Source organism: Zingiber officinale, chromosome 1B, assembly GCF_018446385.1.
Source record: "Zingiber officinale cultivar Zhangliang chromosome 1B, Zo_v1.1, whole genome shotgun sequence".
In the NCBI taxonomy this organism is placed as follows: domain Eukaryota; kingdom Viridiplantae; phylum Streptophyta; class Magnoliopsida; order Zingiberales; family Zingiberaceae; genus Zingiber; species Zingiber officinale.
Window position 1 is genome coordinate 9,476,610 of NC_055986.1, and position 22,214 is coordinate 9,498,823.

Genomic DNA, 22,214 nt, shown 5'->3' on the forward strand with positions numbered 1-22,214 from the left:
TTGCAGGAGATGCAAAGTGAGAAAAGGAAGCTGGCGTTGAGGCTTTATAAACTTTGAACTCGGTCAACTGGAGCCGTCTGATCTAAGTCACGGGAACCGGAGCATAAATCTAGTCGTAGAATTCAAACCGTCAAACGTCACATCAGCGCGTGTCGTTTCGGTGACTGCGACGACATTTTCTCATTGGTCCGCATTTAATGGACGTCATTAACGGGCATGGAGGCAATCTGCATGAATTCCAAAGAGATTCAGGTGACGTCAGCGTTGACCGCACTCGTTCAAAGACACCGAAGGAGAAAGTCCCAAGTACAAGTACTCGAAGAGCCGATCAACCTCAAGGATCAGTCCTATAGCCGACCGACACTCTTCGGCAGACCGACTGGAGTCCACTAGTATCCCGATAGATCGGCCAACTGATCTCCAGACTTTTTGTCCAGTCAGCCAGACTTGCAGCCTCCTTCGACTAGTCTTGAGGAAGATGCATGTGATGCGGGGATATGAGACTCACCCCAAGGAGGGGCAAGGCCACGGTGGAAGTCAAAGTCAATGCGTGGTCAACTCCCCTACATCATCGGGCAGTCAGGTAACCCACTTGCTCAACCGAGATAAAAAATGGCTGATCCAACATCATCATATCTCGGCCACGTACCGAACTTCTGACGCTAAGAGAAGTATGTGTCGCTGAGGCACACGCCGAGCAGCCAACCTACTCGGACTAATATAAAACCTCAGAACCAGCAAAATGGGGTCGCGACCAAGTAACTACATTCAGACACAGTTCCACTTGACACAACAGCGGAACTCGGACAGTGGAAGGTTGGCCGAGCGGCTATGTCGCTCGGCTCGAGAACGATAGCGTCCGGACGGCTGATGGTTGGCCGAACGACTCACCCGCTCGGCCCAGTAACGGAAAAAAAGAGGATTTGACAATATCCTTTTAGGAGCCCGTGCCCCCCGACAGACGGCATGGTTGGCAACATGGTTAAGTAGAGGATCGTACGACGGAAGGTTCTACTATCACTTCAGAGATATGCTCGGGTCGTTAAGGTATGAGGTCAGAGATACTTTTCTGGCATGTCTTTTCAAGGAAACCTTTGAGAAGCGTGCACACCTTGAGAAACGTGCACGCACGCTCCCGAAACCCTATATAAAGAGGTCCAATCTTCATCGGAGGTATGGGAGATTACTGTTACTATTGTTACTGTGCTTCTTTAGCTCCGCTTCTTTATTCTGTTTTTCCATCATTGATGACTAACTTGAACGTCATAATATCAATACAAGAGAACTCCTTCCTGACTCGACATTAATATTACTGTACTTACAGATCCATTTACTTTGGAGCTCACACGCGATCAATAGGGGCGCTACATCCCACCATCAATCGCTTCGATCAATGCACAAGTCTATTATTCATCGCAGCAGGTAGATTTGTCAACACTTCTTTTCACTTGTCCTTTTTCTAGACATTTATATTTCTCAGTCTCAAGGTTCTCCGGACTGCACGCAGTAATTAATTTGTGGGGTGAGAATTAAAAATTAACTTGTTCATTCGTTGATATTCATAGTTCAGAGATTATAAATAAATATGAAATAAAGATGGCGGTAGAGATTAATTTACAGTTTGATGTTAGTGAGATCGAACCAAATCCGCTGGAACACGTCGACGATGGTATCGTGGTACTCGTCGGAATTGAGGGAGAGGTAGCAAGCGAGCAGCTCCTCCAGGTCCTTGGACGCGCGGATGTTGTTCTCCACGATCATCTCCATCATCGAGTCCCGGAAGTCCCTCTGCGGATCCGACGACGACTTCACCACCAAGTAGCTCGACGGAAACGGCAAGCCCTTCTTCTGCTGCATCGTGGTCGCCGTCCGCCTGTTGCTTGCCTTCTTGCTCGATAGCCGCGGGGAGTTGGCTCGCATTCGGAGGCGGCGGAGGCTGGCGGGAGAGACCCTCGCTAGTTTCTGGCTCTGGTTCGTGATCTGGCTCTTGCTCTTGCTCTGCTCCTTAACCAAGATTGAATTTTGATCAGTCCTTGAGTTGCTTTCCATGCTTTTGTCGTCGTACTTGGCTTCTTCGCGCGAGGGCTTCGTTAAAATCGGCGGGAGTTTGAGCTCGGAGACGGACTCGAGCTCAAACTCATCCAGCTTCGAGTTCTTGCTCGAGTCCATGTCAGTGGCAGAGGATATAAACCAGCAACTTGCAGAATGCAACCGTGATTCCACGTCGTCGGACTCGAAATCGAACTCGAGTTCCTCCCCGTTCACGTAGAGGTCACGTCGAACCGTCAGCGTCTCCGACGGCGACGGCACCGGAGTCAGCAATTCTTCCGACTTCAACGCTCTCGAGCGGCAGCCGGCGGAAACAGAGGAGGCCACCAGCATGGGTTTCACAGGCGGAGTTCGGAGGTGCTTCTTCCTGCTCCGCTTCTTGGAATTCCGATGAGGCTCGCAAGGGAATTGCGTGTCCAAGGCCTTGGAGTGGGTGGGGGAGAAGGAGAACCTCTCCGCCTCTGTTCTGCAAGAGAAGTAGCAAGAGGCTCTTTTAGGAAGCACTTTGCTCGCCGGTGACCGAACGGTCTTCGGCGAGGCCGCCGCCGCTGCCGCCGCCTTCGACGGCTGACTTCCGTCGCTTTTCCTCGCTCTGCGGCTCATGCCCCTGAGCTTGTAGAACCAAGTGTTCGGCATAATGTCCGAAAGTCGAAACCTATGGTTTCCCATTACAGAGTAGCCAAATTTGACCCAAACTAAGAAGTTGCAGATGATTCAGAGCTCGGTGCCTAAATTTTTGCACCAGATCTAGCTAGTGAACTTGATTTGGAGCGGAGGTGGTGAGAGATAAATAGGAAGGAGAGGAGGAGGTGGAGGAGGAGGAATAAAGAAAGTGACTCACGGTCTGTCTCTGCCCAATTGAACGCTGGGTCCATGCAGATAATATTCAAGCACTAGGTAGGTTGATGCCTCGGGTCCATATTGCAGACGAGACAAAAAGTTTTCACCAATTTTTTATTATTATTGAAGTATCAAAATACACAATCACGGATTGATGCAATTCTTTCTTCTTTGTTGTTCGAGCAAATACACGGAGGACATTGGGAACAATCACCGAAATATTGTATTGTTGTTTTAAAACCGCTGTCGAGTAGCACAATTGTTGCTCTGGCTAGCTACCTCAAGTTCAGGGAGATTCCCTTCGCTTCCTTGAGAACATTATCATATCATGGAACCGAAGCAATTCTTTATGATCTATCTCGCAATCGGATCGTTCGCTATGAAATACTCGTGCCATTTTTGTTTCTTGCGCAGAAGTAGTACTTAGACTGGAGCAATTCCCGGCCATCTTTAATTCGTGTTAAGTACCCATCGCACATGGTTTTTAGTTTAGCTGTCTGCTTCGTGTTTCTTCATTTCGGGGCAACCTCTTGCAGTCTATTTCTGTTTTTTTTACTCGAAGTGTTACAGAGATCATCACGCAATTCAAAGCCAGAGCACGACGTGGATTAACTCCGGACTGCTAAGGTAAAATCATCCACATTGGTGGGTGTTATAACACCCACCATCTCATCAAAAAGTGTGGGACCCACATGCCACATATACATCATATTAACACATCCATTTCTCTCACATTCATTTTAACAACCACCTTCATTATTTGTGGGATCCGCTGTCCATTCATCTTTATTTTTATTATAATTTCAATTATATTTACACAATTTAAATAATTATTATTTAAAATAATTAATAATATTATTTTAAAATATATTATTTATGTAAAATTAAAATAAATAATAATATTAATAATTTTATTTAAAATTAAAATATTAATATAAAATTGAAATGAAGGAGTACAACATAAAAAAAAATTACACTTGCATAAACTTAAAATACAATACTTTCAAGGATTATTGTTGTATTGTGACCAAATATGTTCAACTAAATCTGCACGAAGTTGGTGATGCACATGACTGTCACGTAGTTCGGAATTTGTCCGCAGATAATCATGAAATCCTCGATTTGAACCTTGGATATGTTGTGCGGGTTCATCACCTTCATCATTGTTGTACCAATTTGTCACCTGCTCCCCCTCATCTTCAACAATCATATTGTGCAAAATAATGCAGGTTAACATAATATGTTTTAACTTTTTTCTGTATCAATAACGAGCTGGACCTCTGACAATTACCCATCGAGCTTGGAGCCCACAAATGCTCGTTCAACATCTTTTCTTGCAGCCTCTTGTCTTTCCTTAAACAACCTCCTCTTGGGATCTTCTGGACAAGGAAAAGCCTTCACGAAAGTAGCCCATTCCGGATATATTCCATCTGTTAGATAATACCCCTTTGTATATTGAGTCCCGTTGACCGTGAAATTAATCTCCGGAGCATTTCCTTGCAAGACGTTATTGAATATGGGAGATTCGTACAACACATTAATATCATTACGTGAACCTGCGACACCAAAGAATGCATGCCATATCCACAAGTCTTGAGACGCGACCGCTTCAAGCACGATTGATGGTGATCCATGACCTCTTGTAAACTGACCTTTCCAAGCAACTGGACAATTTTTCCATTCCCAATGCATGCAATCAAGGCTGCCCAACATTCCAGGGAAGCCGTGTCTCTCATTATGCATTTGAAGAAGACGTTGAACATCATCAGCATTCGGTCTTCTCAAGTATCGATCACCAAATAGTTCAACCACATAACCACAGAACTTGAACAGACACTTGATGGCGGTTGATTCACCCATGCGTAGGTACTCATCAAGATGGTCGGCTGGAACTCTATAAGACAATTGGCGAATCGCAGCTGTACATTTTTGTAGTGGTGCAAGCCTTTTCTTCTCGCATCATCATCCCTTTGCTGAAAATAGGAAGAATGACTTTCAAGTGCATTAACTATGCGAAAAAATAAATCTCTTCGCATGCGAAATCGTCTTCGAAATATTTGATCTGGATACACCAGGTTTGTGGAGAAATAATCATTGAAGAGCCTCACATGTCCGGCTTCACGATTTCTTTGGATGAACCTTCTTCTTCGCCGCATTTCGTTATTACTTTGATATGCTTCAACTATTTGTTGACTTTGTTGAAGTATCAATGACATTAGCTCATTCCCCGGATCATAACCTTCGTCGCCAACTTCAACTTGGACTTCGTTTTAACTTGTCGAGTCATAGCTGGTGCTACTTGAAGATTGAGACATTTTGGATGAAACTAATGCAAGTCTATGTTTAGAATAAGAATTGTAGAGCACAAGGTGTCTATTTATTTTTTTCTTGTCAACGGATATATTCCAACGGCTATTTTCTATTAATCTAATTGTACACATATTCCAACGACTATCTTACTAAAATAATTCTCATTAATTAATTAATTAAAAAAATATTCAACGGATACTTGTTTGGGTGGGTCACCCAATTTATTTATTTATTCATGGATGACTAAAATATTTGGTTCATTGAAAATTGCAATAATAAAAAATTAGACTTAGTGATCAGTACAATAATTGAAAGTTACATTAATTGAAAAGTACAATAATCGAAAATTACCTTAATTGAAAATATAATAATTGAACATTACAATAAATAAAAATTACATATTCCATCTCCCCTTAATCTCTTGGCATAGATGTTCATGGATGATTAATTGCTCCTCTGTCATTTGCGAAGTGTCCTTTGAAAGGATTGCATATTCTTTTAATTGAACTTTGGCTAAGGCAGCTTTTGCTTTCATCTCGGCAGCGTTTGCTTTCATCTCCTCAACTTTGAGTTATTGTTTTTTCATTTCAACTTCAGCCATTTTTATGCTTGTATACTCAGTAAACTTTGCAAACATATTGTCCAAATTTATTGTCATACCTTCAATGTCTGATTTCATTTTGCCTTTCCCCTTTCTTTTTGTTGCCTTCTGACCCATTGGATGAGTTTCTTCTTCATTTAGGTCTACATGCTGACCCATTGGACGAGTTTCTTCTTCATCTAGGTCTACATGTAGACTCGCATCTTGGTTAGATGAAGTATTGCTTGCCCCCGACTCCGAGGTCCTTGCCTTCTTCGTGCCAACAAGGTGATCAACGGACTGTGGAGTAAAGCTTGGACGATCTTTTATGATTCTCCATACATGCTCGAGATTAAATGCAATGCCATTATTTTCCTCGCGATACTTTTCATATGCAAGCCGTAATATGTCCTCATCACTGTGGCCGCTACGATACACACTATAAACACTATTGTAATTTGCGTTGAAGCGATATACCTTTTTTTGTATGGTATTGTGTTAGTGCGATCGTATGACACTAGCAATTCTATTGGGTGTACCTGGAGGACGATTCTCATTGTAGTAGCTTGCAATACGTCCCCAAAAAGCATCCACCTTCTGATCATTGCCGATGATTGGATCATCACTGATAGTAACAAACGATCTTGCTAAAACCTCATCTTCAACCTTACTCCATGTTGACCGCTTTCTTCTACCTGCAGTGTCGGAATCCACCTTCTCCAAATTTACGAGCTCAATTGGGGATTCACGGTCAAACAGTTGAGTCTCTGGAACAAAAGTCAGACTAAACGGCTCATTTTCCGTCGGAGATGTAAAAGGCATACCAGTTGCATGTGGAATAGATGGATAATTTTGTGGATATGGATTATATGAATAATTTGTTGGATATGAACCGTATGGATTTGGTGGATATGGATTATGTGGATAATTTGGTGGATATGGAAAAAATGGGTAATTTGGTGGAATTTGTGAATTTTGAGGAGAAGGATTTTTTTCTGGCAAATTTTGGTAATTCACAAAATTTCTAAAAAATTCTCGATTATTTTCATCCATTTCGGAGGAAAATAAGAGAAGAATTTTAGAGGGATTTAGGTGTTGAAAGATTGAAATAAGGTGATGAGTATTTATAGATGAAATTTTATATATTTTTAAAAAATTATCCGTTGAAATTTGAAATAGCCGTTGAAAATAAAAAACTATCCGTTGTGTTGCCGTTGTTTCCCAACGTCTAATTGATTTTTAAATTTTTTTTAATAGATTATATATATTGTAGAATAAGTTTATGGTGGACCATAGAGATAATAAGTTTGTGGTGGGCCATAGGGATTTTTTTTATTTTCCTCAACGTTATTTCCTCTCTCTAAAATACTTGTGGTGGGTCATAGGTATTAAAAAAATAAAAAAAAAAAGACATTGAACGCGTTCAATGAATTGAACGCGTTCTTGCCTTTGTGTGGGCCCAACCCAATTAATTCTTGCGCTACACTGGTTTTAACGTTCATTGAACGTTATAATAGTCCATGAACACACCAATGCAGGTGCTCTTAGGATATTACATGTAGGTTAAAAGCTGCATGCAGCGTGCAGGCTCGTTCGTAAGCACCGAGTTGTGGGTTGCATTGTTGAGAAAGAGAATGATCAAAAAATAGGATATGTATTCAGTTAATTCGATTCATAAATTAATCAAAAATTAATTTAGTATTAATTAATTAAATCAAATTAAAATTTTATTAAAATTAAATTAATCAAATTAATTATTTCAATTAATATCAAATTAATTAAATTTATTTAAAATAATAATAAAAAAATTATATAAAATTAATATTAAATTAACCGAATTAACTTATTATTCACCCTCACACCTACTTAGAAGGAGGATGAAACTGGCCCTCTCCTCTCATCTTAGGGAGAGTCGTTTGGTGAAGGTAGGTGTCTTGTCGTTGGATTGTGCGGAGATTTGGCGAAGCTGCGATTTCTTGTCAGGCTGCTGTTCGTGATTTGGTCGTCCACCTAAAAGATGCACAGCTGCAGTTGTTTTGTCTCCGCACTTTGACGAGATGATGGAGGCCATGTTTTCACCCATGGAAATGCTGAGGCTAGCTTCAGTAAAGATCGAGTTCAATTGACAAGTAGGACTGTCCTATACGATACACGAGGAAAGTAAATCATGCGTAACAATCCCCGTTACAGTCCTCAGAGGCAGTTAATGAAAAGGATTCCAGCTCAGACACATAATTAAAAAATTATAATTGCAAATTGTAGGATTTAATGAAAAAAAAAATGCAATACTTTTCGTAGCCCTTTGCACATGCAGTCGTGCTATTGTTATTGTATTTGCCCTGAGAATCCCGATGTTCTTAAAATTATGGACTTATTCAAGAAATAATAAATTTATAAGGACAATAATAAAAGGGCGCCTTGTTTTTTATGGGCTTTCTAAATTATTCAAGCACAATTCAACTGAATATATTATTCCACATTATTAATTTGTATTATCCGTATTAAATTCTGAAGTGATGAATCAATTAAACGAACCGAATAAGTATATATTAGAGTAGCGTGTAACTATAAAATTATAACTACTTCGTATATTTAACATGTTAAAAAAATGTATATTTAACATGTTCAAAAATATTCATATTATAATAACTAAGGGTTCATATATACTATAACATGGATATTCAATAATATTTATGATGGTAGTCGAGTTTATTCTGAGTAATATAATCTCTCGGGTAATATAGTTAGGTGCCACCCCATAAATTGAATGAATAATGCCGGACAATATAACCAAAGTTCCGTAGACCGATAGTGGAGTTTCGTCCAATGACATTATCAAAGGTCTACCAAGTAATATCATCAAAGCTTCATAAAAAAAATGATTAACCAGGTTGGGTAACATTAAATCTGAGGTGATCGGCCAAATTCCATCATCAAAGTCTCATAAAACAATGTTATGGAGATATCCATAAAGCAATAATATTGAAGGTCCAACGTGCAATAATACTAAATTATGCAAAGTAACATTATTAAGGTATGCTTAGCAATAATACTAAATTTCGTAGAATAACATCATCAAGATCCACTGAGCAATAATACTAAACTCCGTAGAATAATATCATCGAGATCCGTCGAGCAATAACACTAAAGTCTACTAAGCAACATCATTGAGTTATGCAGAGCAATCCAATCAAAGTTTTGCAAAGTAATATTATTAAGTTCATTGAACATTGAGGATTTCTTCACTTAATAAAATCAAATCATTTCCCATATATCAAGTGTGATGAAGCTTCTGGTTATTAAAATATGGCAATGGAGAATGTCAGAGGTGGTTCTCTTAATTCTTTTTTCACAGTATGTGGCAATCAATAAATTGAGAGATGAGTAATGAGTGTCAGAAGTGATTCCCTTAAGGTCTTTTTCGCCCCACGTGGCCAAGGGCAAAGCCAAGCTTCCGTTTACCCGGGCTATAGCCCGGGGGGCCTGGATGAGTACAACATGAAAAAACTATTAATTAACACGACTAAACAAAAAAAATAATGTGTGAGAGAGAAAGTTAGCACGGGAAATTTGAGAATAGCCTGAGAGCAATAAATTTTTTTATTCCGTCATTGCACGTGCCAATCAAGGATTGGAAGAATAATAATGGATTATTAGAAACTTTGTCTTTACTAACTAAAGCGAGAAGAAGTGGAAAGAAGCGAAACCAGGTGACATAGAGATTCCCTTTTAACAACTATGTAAACACCACGGATGATAGGTTGTATGTATGTTGGTCTTTTATTCTTGCAAGCGGAGGCATATCTTCTCCACCAAACTTCTATCCTTTTCTTCTTCTTTACTTCATCCTTTTCCCTTCTTCTTGGTGGTTGACTTAATCATCAAGGGGCCATGCCACCAAATCGGTTCAAGCTCTAATCAGTATTACATCTTAGGGTACCAGATCTCACGAGTGGAAAGAACGATCCAAGCTTTTCGGAGAGGAGTTCGAGTGAGCCATCAATTTACATTGTAACAGCTACAATATTGTAGTTATTATAACGTGGACTTGCGCTGTTATACAATTGACTGACCGATTCAAGATTTATTACGTATGATATGAAATAATAATGTTAAATAATAAACATAAAGAAATCTAAGTCATTTTATAAGAGGAGTTTTGGTATGGGTTGTGCTTTTGCCCAATTTATAATACAATATTAAATTTAATAGCATCATTAACATACATGCGCCATGCATGCCTATGCGTATATAGATAAATATAGGCATGGCTATGCGTATATAAGATAAATATAGGGCAATTGAATTTATAGTTTTGGTAATACATACTTGTTTAAAAATATTCAGGTTGTAATACTTCCGGTTTTGCATATGCTATAATATATATTTAACTTATTTACCTAGCATTCATACATATTTAATTGCTATGAAGTTCTATCGGAATGATCTAGTGGCTAACATATAAGGTATTGTAATTATAAGATCTGAGATTCGAATTTCGACATAGCCGAGATAAATGTCTTCCTTGTGTGTTAGTCATTATTCCAAAAACTAATAGCTACCTATAATTTATCTCCTTTGGATTGATCCTAAAATTAATTGACGGGAGAACTAAGACTAACATATCCATCTTTTGTCACTATATTTAATTACTATGAAATCCTAAATTCTACCACTAAGACTCTAACTGCTACCATTTAAACTTATCTTGTTAACGATATTTTCATTATAATAATTATAAAATTATAGTTACTATACTGCACACTTATCCTATCAATATACTTGACCGATCAATTAAAAATTTAATGCCAATGATGAAGATAATAATATAAACAGTAAAAGGGTATTTATGTAATTTTATAATAAGAGCCAATGGAGCAGAATGTACTTTTGGTTAACAAAGAAAAAAACAAAGGAGCACACATATTTGAAGGAAAAACACTCTTTTCATTTTTACCCAATTTATAATACAATGTTAAATTTAATCATATCATTTTGATTTTTACCCAATGTATAACACTGTTAAATTTAATCATATCATTAAAATACATGAGCGATGCATGCCTACTATGAATGTGCATATAGATATATAGTGGGCAATTGAATTAAGTAGAATAGGAATAAGGATCCTTTGGAGAATAAATAAAACTTGATAGTTTGTTATGAGAGTTCAGAATATCTAGAAAATTATGATTAAGGAATAAGCAATTTTGCAAAAATTGATGGTACACTTTAATTTATAATCAAACATGGAGATCATGTGGAAAGAAAGTTGGTATAATGTCAGTATCCGTTTTAGGTTAACTAACTTGCAAGATTACTAACCACAAAATGCTACTTGTTAGTTGTTAAAGTAGATTCTGTACAAATTGGATACTGTTACACCTGTGTGCTCCTGGCAGATCAAAGTTTACAATTCATAGGAAACTTTGTGGCATACTTTCATAGTTATTCAAATTGCAAACGAAGTGTTATTACCTCCTTAATTTTACTACGGATCAAGTCTGGAATTGTTCATGGAGGACTTTCATCCTGTAGGAATAGACCCTGCAGGGAACAATGGTGCTCGCAATCCTGAAGCCCGGAGTCACTGTGAACCCGACAACATGCTTCATCCCTCTGCTAGAAACAAGGCCACCCACCACGTCTTCCATGTACTCCCTCGTGAATTCCTGCCCATTCTTGGCATAAAACATCTCGGCCTTTGGAACGAAGGAGTTGGCCATCACCTGAAGCGCCCAAGCCCATCTAGACATCGCAACAAATGCCTGGTAAAATGGAGTTCTCGGATGCCGGTCACTCAGTACAAACGACCTCTGATCGAGATTGCCGAAGAATGAATCCTCCATCTTGGATGGCACAGCTAATGCATATCTAGAACGGCAAAATCTTCCAAACTGAGAATCCGGATCGGCTATTAGATAATCGAAAGGATCTTGAGAATTCATCACGCCGTCTAATTGATCCAGTGAGAATCTTTCATCCTCCAGAGGAGCAGGATCGAGCATTACTTGAGACAGATATGCCTCGAACGCATACTTCTTGTGTGACCTTTCGGCAAAGGCGACGGAGCTGTAGAGTGACCTCGCAGCAAGATGGAGATCCCACCCAGAAGCTTTCATCAAGCTAATGAGTGGCTTGGCAAACTCATGGATAGATTTTGCTGCGAGATTGAAGACGTTCAAGAACAGAGCCGGTGACATTTCCTGATTCAGATGAAAAATCTTTTTAGGCAAGAACTTCTGCTTAACTGACTTTTCCAGCGCTGCATTTTCTGCATCGAGCTTTTCGTTTTCACACCTCAGTCGGCGCATTTCCAAGTCTTTGATGCGCAATTTTGATCGAAGCTGTGCCAGTAGATCCTCGTGTCGGTGAATCTCCAACGACAGAGAAGACCGAGACCTGTAATTTTCCTCGAGATCAGATAGTGCCTGGAGCACAGAGACCACGACTTCATCAGCAAGTTTTATCTTCTTCGGTGTGTAAGGGAGGTGTGCTTGCTGTAGTTGCACGTACGCATACTTAAGCGCAGTAATGGCGTCAAATAGCTTGTGCGTCATCTGAGGCTTGTTATCGTCGGAGCCATCGACAGCTTCGTTACCTGAGGAGTGGTTGTTAGGGTTCCGGAACTCCTTGGCGGACGCTGACACGGCCACTGACCTCCTCTTGCACAGCCTGGAGAAGGGAAAGATGGACATGGAGGAATTCATGCTTGTTCTCGGTGGTTCATGATCCATGGTTTGTCGATCGGAACTTTTGCTCGACGCTCAGAGGCATCAAAGACCAATCTGATGATTTGCACTCCAAAAACCAAATCAAAACCAATCCTTTACGACTCTAAACTTCAAACTACAAAGTAAGGAGCACAACTCGAAACTGAACAAAATAAATTAAGATTCTCACAAACAGAATGGAGAAAGGGCTTCGTTCTAGCAAAGGCGGTCGAGCGCCTCCCCTCTCGCACACGAGCAGAGCAGGAGCACAAGAGCCGTGCTCGACGATTCGCCACTCGCAAGGCGCGAGACGAAGAGAGAAAACAGGGCTTAGGGTTTCGGTCGATCGGGAGAGTGGCAGAGACGTGGGGACAAAAAACAAAAAAAAAAGAGTAGATTGCGAGTCGGTCTGCTTGGTCGTGGCTCGTTGCAGCGCCATGGCTTTTCCCGAGGACATGGACAGAGCAGCGCTGGTACCCAAGGCAGGCAGGCAGGCAGGCGCCGTTGCTTAATCGATGTGATTCAAATCCAGCAATTTTGACTCAATTATGGTCATGTCAGATTTTTTCTGGTTCAATTAATCATCACGTCGAGTATTTATTTGTCAGTAAATAAATATACGGTAATAATTGCAATAATAATAATAATGGGCATTGTGCAAGGGAGTGGATTCAAATCCCAACAGAATCCAACAATGGCGCGCGAAATATAGTAAAATTTGATTTTTGTCACGTTGCTGTCCAATTAGGACAGCTCACGTGAGCACATGGGTCGGGGAGTGGTATTAATGCTTACGAGGCCCGATTGAGGCCCACATCGGAATTGTGATTCGAAGCGAAGCTTCTTGAAAGATTTAATTAAAAAAAAAAACATCATGTGGACTCGATCATGCATCGATTCTATCTATGATTTATGCGTTTTCATGACGGTGGAAGATATAGATAATTATTCTTCAGAATATTTAAGTAATAAATTAGAATTTGTAATGAATTTTGTTGGAAAAAAATTATTAGAGAAGAAATAAAGAAAATTATGAAAGAAAAAAAAATGTGGAAGAGGAGGAGAATCCCTATTTGGAAGAAGAGAAGAATAAAATAAAAACTCAATTTGTCTCATTTATTGAAAAAGATATATGTTTATAGATTTATTGGTAAGTACTAATAATCTAGATTTTTTTTTAATTTTATCTCCACGAGAATCTTATCTTTATCATGACACCTCATCAAATTCTATCCTATCACAAACTCTCATCAATAATTGTCACATCATCATTCTATCTTTATAAACTTTTATCAATAATTTTTATCTTTAATAATAAAGTTTAATTCCCAATACTCCCTCTTAAACTTAATTTTGTGACTCCAAGCAAATATCACATTTTGATGAAGTCTTCAAATTTAAGTGGCTTTGTAAAGATGTCAGTAACTTGATCTTTAGTCTTCACATAGACTAGCTCCACATCTTTGTTTTTCACATGTTCGCGAATAGAATGAAAACGAACATCAATATGCTTACTTCTTTGATGATATACAGGATTCTTCCCCCAATGCAATTGTCGATTTGTTATCAATGCAAATTTGAGTTGTTTCATTTTGTTCAAATTTTATCTCCTTTAGCAAGCTTCTTAGCCATATAGCATGACTAACACATGAGGATGCCGCGATGTACTCTGCTTCACAGGTGGAAAGAGTAACAATAGGTTATTTTTTCATCCAAGAAAATCTCGTATCTCCAACGAAGAATGCAAAGCCGGAAGTGCTTCTCCAGTCATCACAGTCTCCACCCCAATCACTATCCGAATATCCAACAAGTTGAGAATTGTTAGAGTGAGAATAAAATAATCCATGATTTAGAATACCTCGGACATAAAGAAGGATTCGCTTGACCGCCTTCCAATGAGTCTCTTTAGGCTTCTCCATGAACCTACTTACAAGACCGACTCCATATAATATATCCGATCGAGTGTAAGTTAGGTACCGCAAGCTTCCCATCAAGCCTTTGAAACGTGTGTGATCAACCGTCTTTCCTTCGTCACTCTTGGATAACTTTGTTCCGCAGTCCACCGATGTATTAATTGGATTACAATCATCCATTCTAAATCTCTTGAGGACCTCCTTTGCATATTATTCTTGAGTCTTAAATATGCCATCAACTCTTTGTTTCACCTCCAAGCCGATAAAGTAGGACATAATGCCCATATCGGTCATATCAAATGCTTTTTCCATAGCTTCCTAAAAACGTTTTATCATTTGAGGTGAACTTCCTATCAAGATTAGATCATTTACATATAATGATACTGATAACCATGATTTTCTGCATTATTTTGATTCATATATGCATGGTTTGATATTGGTTTCATAGTTTAAATCATGGTTACATTACATTTTTGTGCATTGCATAGATTTTGGACTTAATTGCAAATTATATTATTTTTTTGTGTTATTTGATGCTAATATTTGATTCTTATTTTGTAGGCATCAAAAGATCTTAGATTTGGATCTATTTGGACCGGAATTGGGCTCGAATCGGAGTTCAAAAGACAAGATCAAGCTTTGGGTCGATTTGGGCCGTTTATCAAGAATAGGAGAGATCTGTACCATCCGTTGAAGATCTGGCCGATCCAACCTAATGGGGAGCAGATCTAAGCCATTGATGAAGATCCAGAAGTTTTGATCCAGATCTGAGTTCATCCAGCCATTGATCCAGCTGGATTAATCTGGGCCGTTAATTGAAGATCGGCAGATCTGGGCTATCCAGTGATGATCTGATCGATCCGACCTACGGGAGGGTAGATCCAGACCCTAGATCAACATCAGTACCTTCAGATCGGATTTTGGGCAAACTTTCACCATTGATTTAGCTCCAAATTGATCCCAACCGTTGGTTCAGATCTGGGACAGATTCAAAACAGAAGTTACAGTGTTCTTTCTGCTTCGTCGACTCCACAGCGCGTAGCAGCTTCGTCTCCGCGGCGTTTCTTCGGATTCCGACCCCTTTCCTTCTCATATCAATTTCTCAAGCTTCAATTGTTGGGATCTTAGATGGCTAGAGGGGGGGTGAATAGCCTCTTTGAAAAACACTAAACAGAAATTTCTTCAAGAACTTTGTTAGAACAGCACAGCGGAAGTAGAAAAACTAAAACGAAAGAAAACAAACACACAGCAGACACAAGGATATACAAGGTTCGGGGATAACTTGCCCCTACTCCTCGGCGTGTCCGTAAGGAGGACGACTCCTTGATCTTTCGGTAGATCACACCCCGGACAAGATCCGGCTAAAGATGTCTCCTTCTCGGTGGAGCAACCTCTCAACAAAGTCTCAGATGATTATAGATTTAAGCACAAGACTTACAGTGGCTGAGAAAAATATTAAGATGAGCTTACAGCCACGCGGAGAAGAGAACAGAGCAGAGAGCGCACAATCAACCTTCTCAGCAAAGAGCTCACAGCTTCACCAACTTGCTTTCTCGAAGGCTTGATCACAAAAGACAGAGAATTCAGAATTTTTCTTTCTGAACTCCTCTTCTTCCTTCTTATGTCTCTCTTCTTACTGGCTCGAATCACCGCCGCTTGCAGAATCGCTGGTGCCACCCGGCGTAGCCAATCACACCTCCTCCTCTTCGATTCTCTGAACCCATGCCAATGGAATACCAACCAATAGCTAGAGGTCAAACTGAGCAGCCCAATCGTAATCAGATTTCGCCAGTGAACGTTGATGCCTCAAATGCATCTGTTGCAGCAAATTACAGTGAAAAGGGTACTTGTCTCCTTCTCTTAATGAAGCTTAATTTGAATCCAAACATGAGAATGTGACCTGCAACCTGCAAGCTAGAAAGACTCACAGCAAATGGTTAAAAACAGATAGGTGAATACAAATACGGCAATCAGAAAAAGTGCATGCAAAGCAAACAATACCGTGGGTCGGTCTGCAGACCGAACCACGCTTTCTGGATCATCGCTGATCGGTCTGCGGACCGATCAGGAACTAATCTGATCGGTCCCCAGACCGATCAGGCGTCGCTCTTTCCGAAGGTGCGCAGCTTCTGATCGGTCAGGCGTCGCTCTTTCCGAAGGTGCGCAGCTTCTGATCGATCAGGCGTCGCTCTTTCCGAAGGAACTAATCTGATGTCGCTCCTCCCAGTGCTTAAAGCCTCTTGATCGGTCTCCAGACCGATCAGTAAAATCTCAGTAGGCTACTGATTGATTTCTGATCGGTCCGCCGTCGGTAAAATCACGATGGGCTCTCGATCGATTTCGATCGGTCTGCGGCCGATCGATAGCGTTCGGTAGCCAGTCAATTCCGATCGGTCGACGGACCGATCAGGTATAAAATTTCGGATCGGTGCGGGACCGATCCGACTTCTTGACTCGATCCGGGTCGAGCCCTCTCGACCTAGTCCGGAGAAATGAGCTCCTAGCTCTCTCCGACTTCATCCGGTCCAGAGAACGAGCTACGAACCCTCTCGACTCCGCATGCCAAGTTTCTTTCTTGGACTTTTCAACACCGGATGTCCGATCACCTTGATCCATCTGGATTTTCCCTGCTTCACTCACCGGGACTTGCACCTAGCTTCACTCACTAGGGTTTCACCTGGCTTCACTCACCGGGACTTGCACCTAGCTTCACTCACTAGGGTTTTCACGTCGCTACAGACTTTCCAACTGCTTCAATCAGGTCAACCTAGTCAACCTGGATTAGTAATTAATCTGAGTTAATTATCTGATACAAACTTAAATCAGTGTCAACAGCAAAACAACATCCAGGTCAGACTGTATCAACAATCTCCCCCTTTTTGTTGTTTGATAACACGATTTAAGTTTAGATCAGAAATGCTCATATACCCATAATTTTAGGGAAATCAGGATCCTCCCCCTAAGACGGATACACCACCAAGTCAAGGACGGGAATCAAGATCCTTCCCGTTATCCTCTCCCCTAAAATCAAGCTTTCATACATTTCTAAACTTAGGTATCCTCTCCCCCTTTGTCAAACACCGAAAAGGTGCAAATGAGGTGACAAAAACTAAAAAGGCTCCCCCTTAATCCATACTGCCTTCTTTTAACTGACCTAGAGTTCCCTCTAAGGTCACAATACGACAGTAAGAAAGACAAAAGATACAATCAAATCATGGCATAGGAACAGCATATTAAAAAAAAACATAGAAAATGAAGCATAATAAGGAGCAAGCAAATATAAAACCGAGTAGCATAAATATATGAGTAGCATCAGAAGTGCAAACATCCAGGTCAGACTAACAAATAACATCCAAAATACATACAGACAAGGTGACACACAGACTATATCAATCAACGTCCTCAACATGAGGAGCATCATCATCATCGGCAGGAAGGGTGAAATCCTGAGGCGGCACGCTGGAGGATGGATAGCCTGGGTAAGACTGCGGAGGCAGGTAGCGTGCCATCCATCCGAGTAGCAACTGCTGTGTCACCACCTGATGACTGCGCATATCATCGAAGCGCTGGTCAATATGCCCGCGCAGGTCATCGTAGCGCTGGTCAATCCGTATGCGTAGTCCATCGAACTCAGCAGTCACCATCTCCTCGTGACGATCAAATCGGCTCTCCAACTCAGCGATCTGCCAGCGCAGGTCTGGACCCGCCTCGCCAATGTCAGCAGGAGGAGCAGCAACAGGAGCAGCTGCAACCTATTGTGGAGGTCCCCGTGGTAACTCACCTAAAGCTCTCCCATCCTTCCACTGAACATCCCCATTTTGCCCTATGATTCCTGACTTGGAAAATGCCCGTTTCCCAAGTCGGCAATCCTACCTGACCATTTTGATTATTCTACCCTTAGAGACATCAACCTGAAGGGTCTCAAGCCAATCAGTAATTATATGCCCACAAGGCATATAAATAGTGAAGCCGCTAGGCTGAGAATATGATATGATCGAGGAGTAGATGCTCGACATGATATCAAAATCGAGACGCCGACGCAAACCATAAAGCATAAGACAATGATATGATCGGATCTCAGATAATGGTTTAGATGTGATAGGTAGAAGGCAGTTCGTGACAAGTTTAAAAAGAATGTAATCTTGAGGAGATAATCTCAAGGCTGCAAAAGTAGGGAAGTCAACATCTAGCTCATCTAGCCCTTGTCTAGGCTGTCTAAAGAAGTACTCATATATATCGTCAGGTGAGATATCAAACGGTGGAAGTAACTGATCTGGTAAGTCAGGAAATATCGAAAAGACATCACCGGAACACCTCCGACAATTGAGATACTCAAAGAAAGATGAGATACTGAAATCAAGAGTCCGCTTAGCAACTCTTGTTTTAAAACCTTGATCATTAGTCTCATGAAGGTTATTATAGAACTCAGAGACCAAGTCATAGTTGATATCCCGTTCCAAGTAGACTAGTGAATCGAGTTTGTAGTATGCTATGATTTCGGACACTTGTGGGCAAAATTCGTCCATGAATTTTCTATCCACGGACCTACAAGGGAGTAATTTGAATGTCCTTTGTTGAAAAGCTTGCTCAGACTGGCGGTTTGGGAATCTACTGGAACTAGCTGGTTGGGGTCGAGAGGGAGCAGCAGGAGCTTTGGATTTATCTTTGGACTTGGAAGTACCCTCACCTACTGGTTTCTTCCTAAGGGGTTAGCAATGTGGTAAAATGGGGCAATGAGTGAGCACCGGAGCCACCAATAATCAAGAACCGAGACAAACACAACAACAGAAGATGAGAAATGAAAACACAATGCCAAGTTCTATAGAGGTAAGAAGGTACCTTGGTGCCATTCGAACTTTAGGCTAGGGCTTCCGAGGGCTGGAGCTTCGGCGTGCAAAGAGAAGAGAAAGGGTGAGCTGGTGGGAAGAGTCGGCTAGGGTTTCGCGTGAATGAGGAAAAGGAGGGATCGGGAGGTTTTAAGGGTTTAGATGAGTGTACAGTGAAGAAATGATCGGACGGTTGTCCGATCAGAAGGTATCCGAAGCCCCCTGATCGGTCACCAGACCGATCAGGGAACCTCCTGACCGGTCTGTAGACCGATCAGAAGGTGATCAGTAGCATTCAGCGAAGCTGATCGGTCCCCGGACCGATCAGGGAACTTCCTGATCGGTTCGTAGACCGATCAGAGATCGATCAGTAAGCCCCCTAAGTCACAGACTTAACCAATGGAACCACTGATCGGTCTATGGACCGATCAGAAGAGCCCCCTGATCGGTCCCTGGACCGATCGGTGAGCCGCACAAAAATAACCTGATCGGTCCCTGGACCGATCAGATTACAGACAGAAAGGTTGGGAAGTTTTTGGATCGGTCTGTCGACCGATCCATCTTCTCCTGATCGGGCTGTAGCCCGATCAGTGTCTGATACTGAAATTTTCAGTGATTTCAGTAACCGAAATCCTTAGATAGTTCGTAGAAGTTTCTCCAGTAAAACTTTCAAAATCAATATCTAGAACCCTGAGAATCTACAAGCATAACTATGTCCTAACGATGGGCTCTTATGGTGTGAATTTGTTTATAATTTGAGACTTTCAAATTCGACTACAAACACTGAGATTTCAGACAAGTTTCAAGTTTGTCAAAATAGACAACTCAAGGTTAAAAACTGAAATCTTCAACCTTGCTATGTCCAGTCCCAAATTTGGCAAAATATGTCCAAATTTCTATCATTATTTCAATGACCTATCCTAGTGTCAATCAAAATCACGAAAGGTCGATCAAAGGTATCAAACAGTCCAACAATCAAGGTTACATGATTTATAGGGAAAAGTCCAACCAAGTTTCCTTGGTTGGAATATATGAGTAAGATCTAGGAACCAAATACACATGAATTATGTAATGGTCTTCCCCATACTCAATTAATGTCTCTTCAACCTAATTATTCAAGGGATGCATGATACATTTTGAATAATTTGGTTGTTCCTAGCATCTCACCCCATTTCTAGCAAACAAAAATATTTTGTTAAACCTTATAGTTTGTGTGAGATGTTCCCAAGTTGCCCAAAATATTGTCCCAATTACTCTTGTCATTTTAATAGTCCTTATTGATCATGGTGAGGTTCTAATGACCTAAGGAGCCAAACACATTCCCAACTCCCTCCTTAAATGACTAAATTCATTCTCCGGAAGGGGTTTGGTAAAAATATCAGCTAGGTTTGACTTTGACTCAACATATGTGAGTGCAATGTCTCCCCTAGCTACGTGATCTCTTATGAAGTGATGACGCACTTCAATGTGTTTGGTTCTCGAATGATGGACTGGATTTTTAGTTAGGTTGATCGTGCTAATGTTGTCACATAGCACTTGTACACCCTTATAAGAAAGTCCATAATCCTCTAGGGTGTGTATCATCCACAACAACTGTGATACACTCTCTCCCATGGCAATATATTCGGCCTCGGTCGTGGAGAGAGCAACACAATGTTGCTTCCGACTTGACCAACTAACTAATGATGAACCTAAGAATTGGCAACCCCCACTAGTGCTTTTCCGATCCAATTTGCACCCAGCATAATCGGAATCGGTATAGCCTATCAAGTCAAAAGACTCTGTACGAGGGTACCATAGACCTACTCGAATTGTGCCCTTAAGGTATCTCAATATTCTCTTAACTGCAATTAAATGAGATTCCTTGGCACAGACTTGATATCTAGCGCATATGCCCACAGCAAAGAGTATGTCCGGTCGACTAGCTGTGAGATATAGAAGACTACCAATCATGCTTCTATATTGCGTTAGATCAATTGGTTTCCCACTCTCATCATTGTCAAGGCGAGTGTTTGTCGCCATTGGAGTGGACACTTCCTTAGAGTCACTCATATTGAATTTTCTAAGCATCTCTTGAGTGTATTTCGTCTGATGGACATAAATGCCATCTCGAGTTTGTTTGATTTCAAGTCCAAGGAAGAATGTCAATTCTCCTACTAGACTCATCTCAAACTCACTTTCCATGTGAGAAATAAATTCATTCAAATAGCCCTTATTATTTGAGCCACAAATTATGTCATCGACATATACTTGGGCTACAAAAATATTTTCACCATCTCTACGCAGAAATAGTGTTGGGTCTATTTGGCCTCTTACGAAACCCTTTTCTAGTAAATATGTTGACAACCTTTCGTACCAAGCTCGTGGTGCTTGTTTAAGCCCATAAAGTGCTTTCTTGAGCTTGTACACGTGGTTTGGAGCTTCGGTACTCACAAACCCCGGTGGTTGTTCAACATAGACCTCTTCTTTAATGAAACCATTTAAGAAGGCAGATTTAACATCCATTTGATAGAGCTTGAAACCTCTATGTGCAGCAAAAGCTAGCATCAAACGAATGGACTCTAATCGGGCCACGGGAGCATAAGTCTCATCATAATCGAGACCTTCGACTTGACTATAGCCCTTGGCTACAAGTCTTGCCTTGTTTCTTACAACTTCTCCCTTTTGGTTTAACTTGTTTTTGAAGACCCATTTAGTTCCAATAATGGTGGTCTTTTTCGGTCTAGAAACCAAGTCCCACACTTGGCTCCTTTCAAATTGACCTAATTCGTCTTGCATAGCTATGATCCAATCAGGATCGTGCAATGCTTCATCAACTAGTCTTGGTTCAATCTCTGAAATCAATGCAACTTCATTAGACTCATTTCTAAAGAATGACCTAGTCCTAACCCCTTGTTGGATATCTCCCACAATTTGGTCTTGGGGATGACTAGTGGTTATCCTAGATTGTCTTGGTGTTGATGGTGCCTCATGAATGGTCTCA

At 40.8% G+C, this 22,214-nt stretch overlaps 2 protein-coding genes across 3 annotated transcripts; both read right to left on the reverse strand.

Moving 5' to 3' along the window:
* Positions 1-1,257: 1,257 nt before the first annotated feature.
* Positions 1,258-2,883, reverse strand: LOC122038581 (transcription repressor OFP2-like). Of its 2 annotated transcripts, XM_042598418.1 has the most exons (2): positions 1,619-2,883; positions 1,258-1,497 (listed from the first exon to the last, which is right to left on the reverse strand). In XM_042598418.1, exons 1-2 carry the CDS (start codon positions 2,716-2,718, stop codon positions 1,407-1,409), a joined length of 1,191 nt encoding a protein of 396 aa, XP_042454352.1. In that variant the 5' UTR covers positions 2,719-2,883; the 3' UTR covers positions 1,258-1,406. The 2 variants fall into 2 exon arrangements, with proteins under 2 accessions (XP_042454352.1, XP_042454427.1); XM_042598493.1 differs by lacking the exon at positions 1,258-1,497 and having other exon boundaries at positions 1,512-2,882.
* An 8,394-nt stretch (positions 2,884-11,277) lies between these two features.
* On the reverse strand, positions 11,278-12,516 carry LOC122026130 (protein GRAVITROPIC IN THE LIGHT 1-like). The gene has a single exon (XM_042584803.1). The coding sequence runs from the start codon at positions 12,514-12,516 to the stop codon at positions 11,278-11,280; it is 1,239 nt and encodes a 412-aa protein (XP_042440737.1).
* Positions 12,517-22,214: the final 9,698 nt, after the last annotated feature.

What these genes read in the sequence shown, in the direction of transcription:
- LOC122038581 (XM_042598418.1), bottom strand. Translation starts at nt 2,718, where the DNA reads ATGGGAAACCATAGGTTTCGACTTTCGGACATTATGCCGAACACTTGG. An exon ending in GATCTCACTAACATCAAACT is followed by an intron (nt 1,498 to 1,618) that starts GTAAATTAATCT and finishes TACTGCGTGCAG; the next exon opens with TCCGGAGAACCTTGAGACTG.
- LOC122026130 (XM_042584803.1), bottom strand. Translation starts at nt 12,516, where the DNA reads ATGGATCATGAACCACCGAGAACAAGCATGAATTCCTCCATGTCCATC.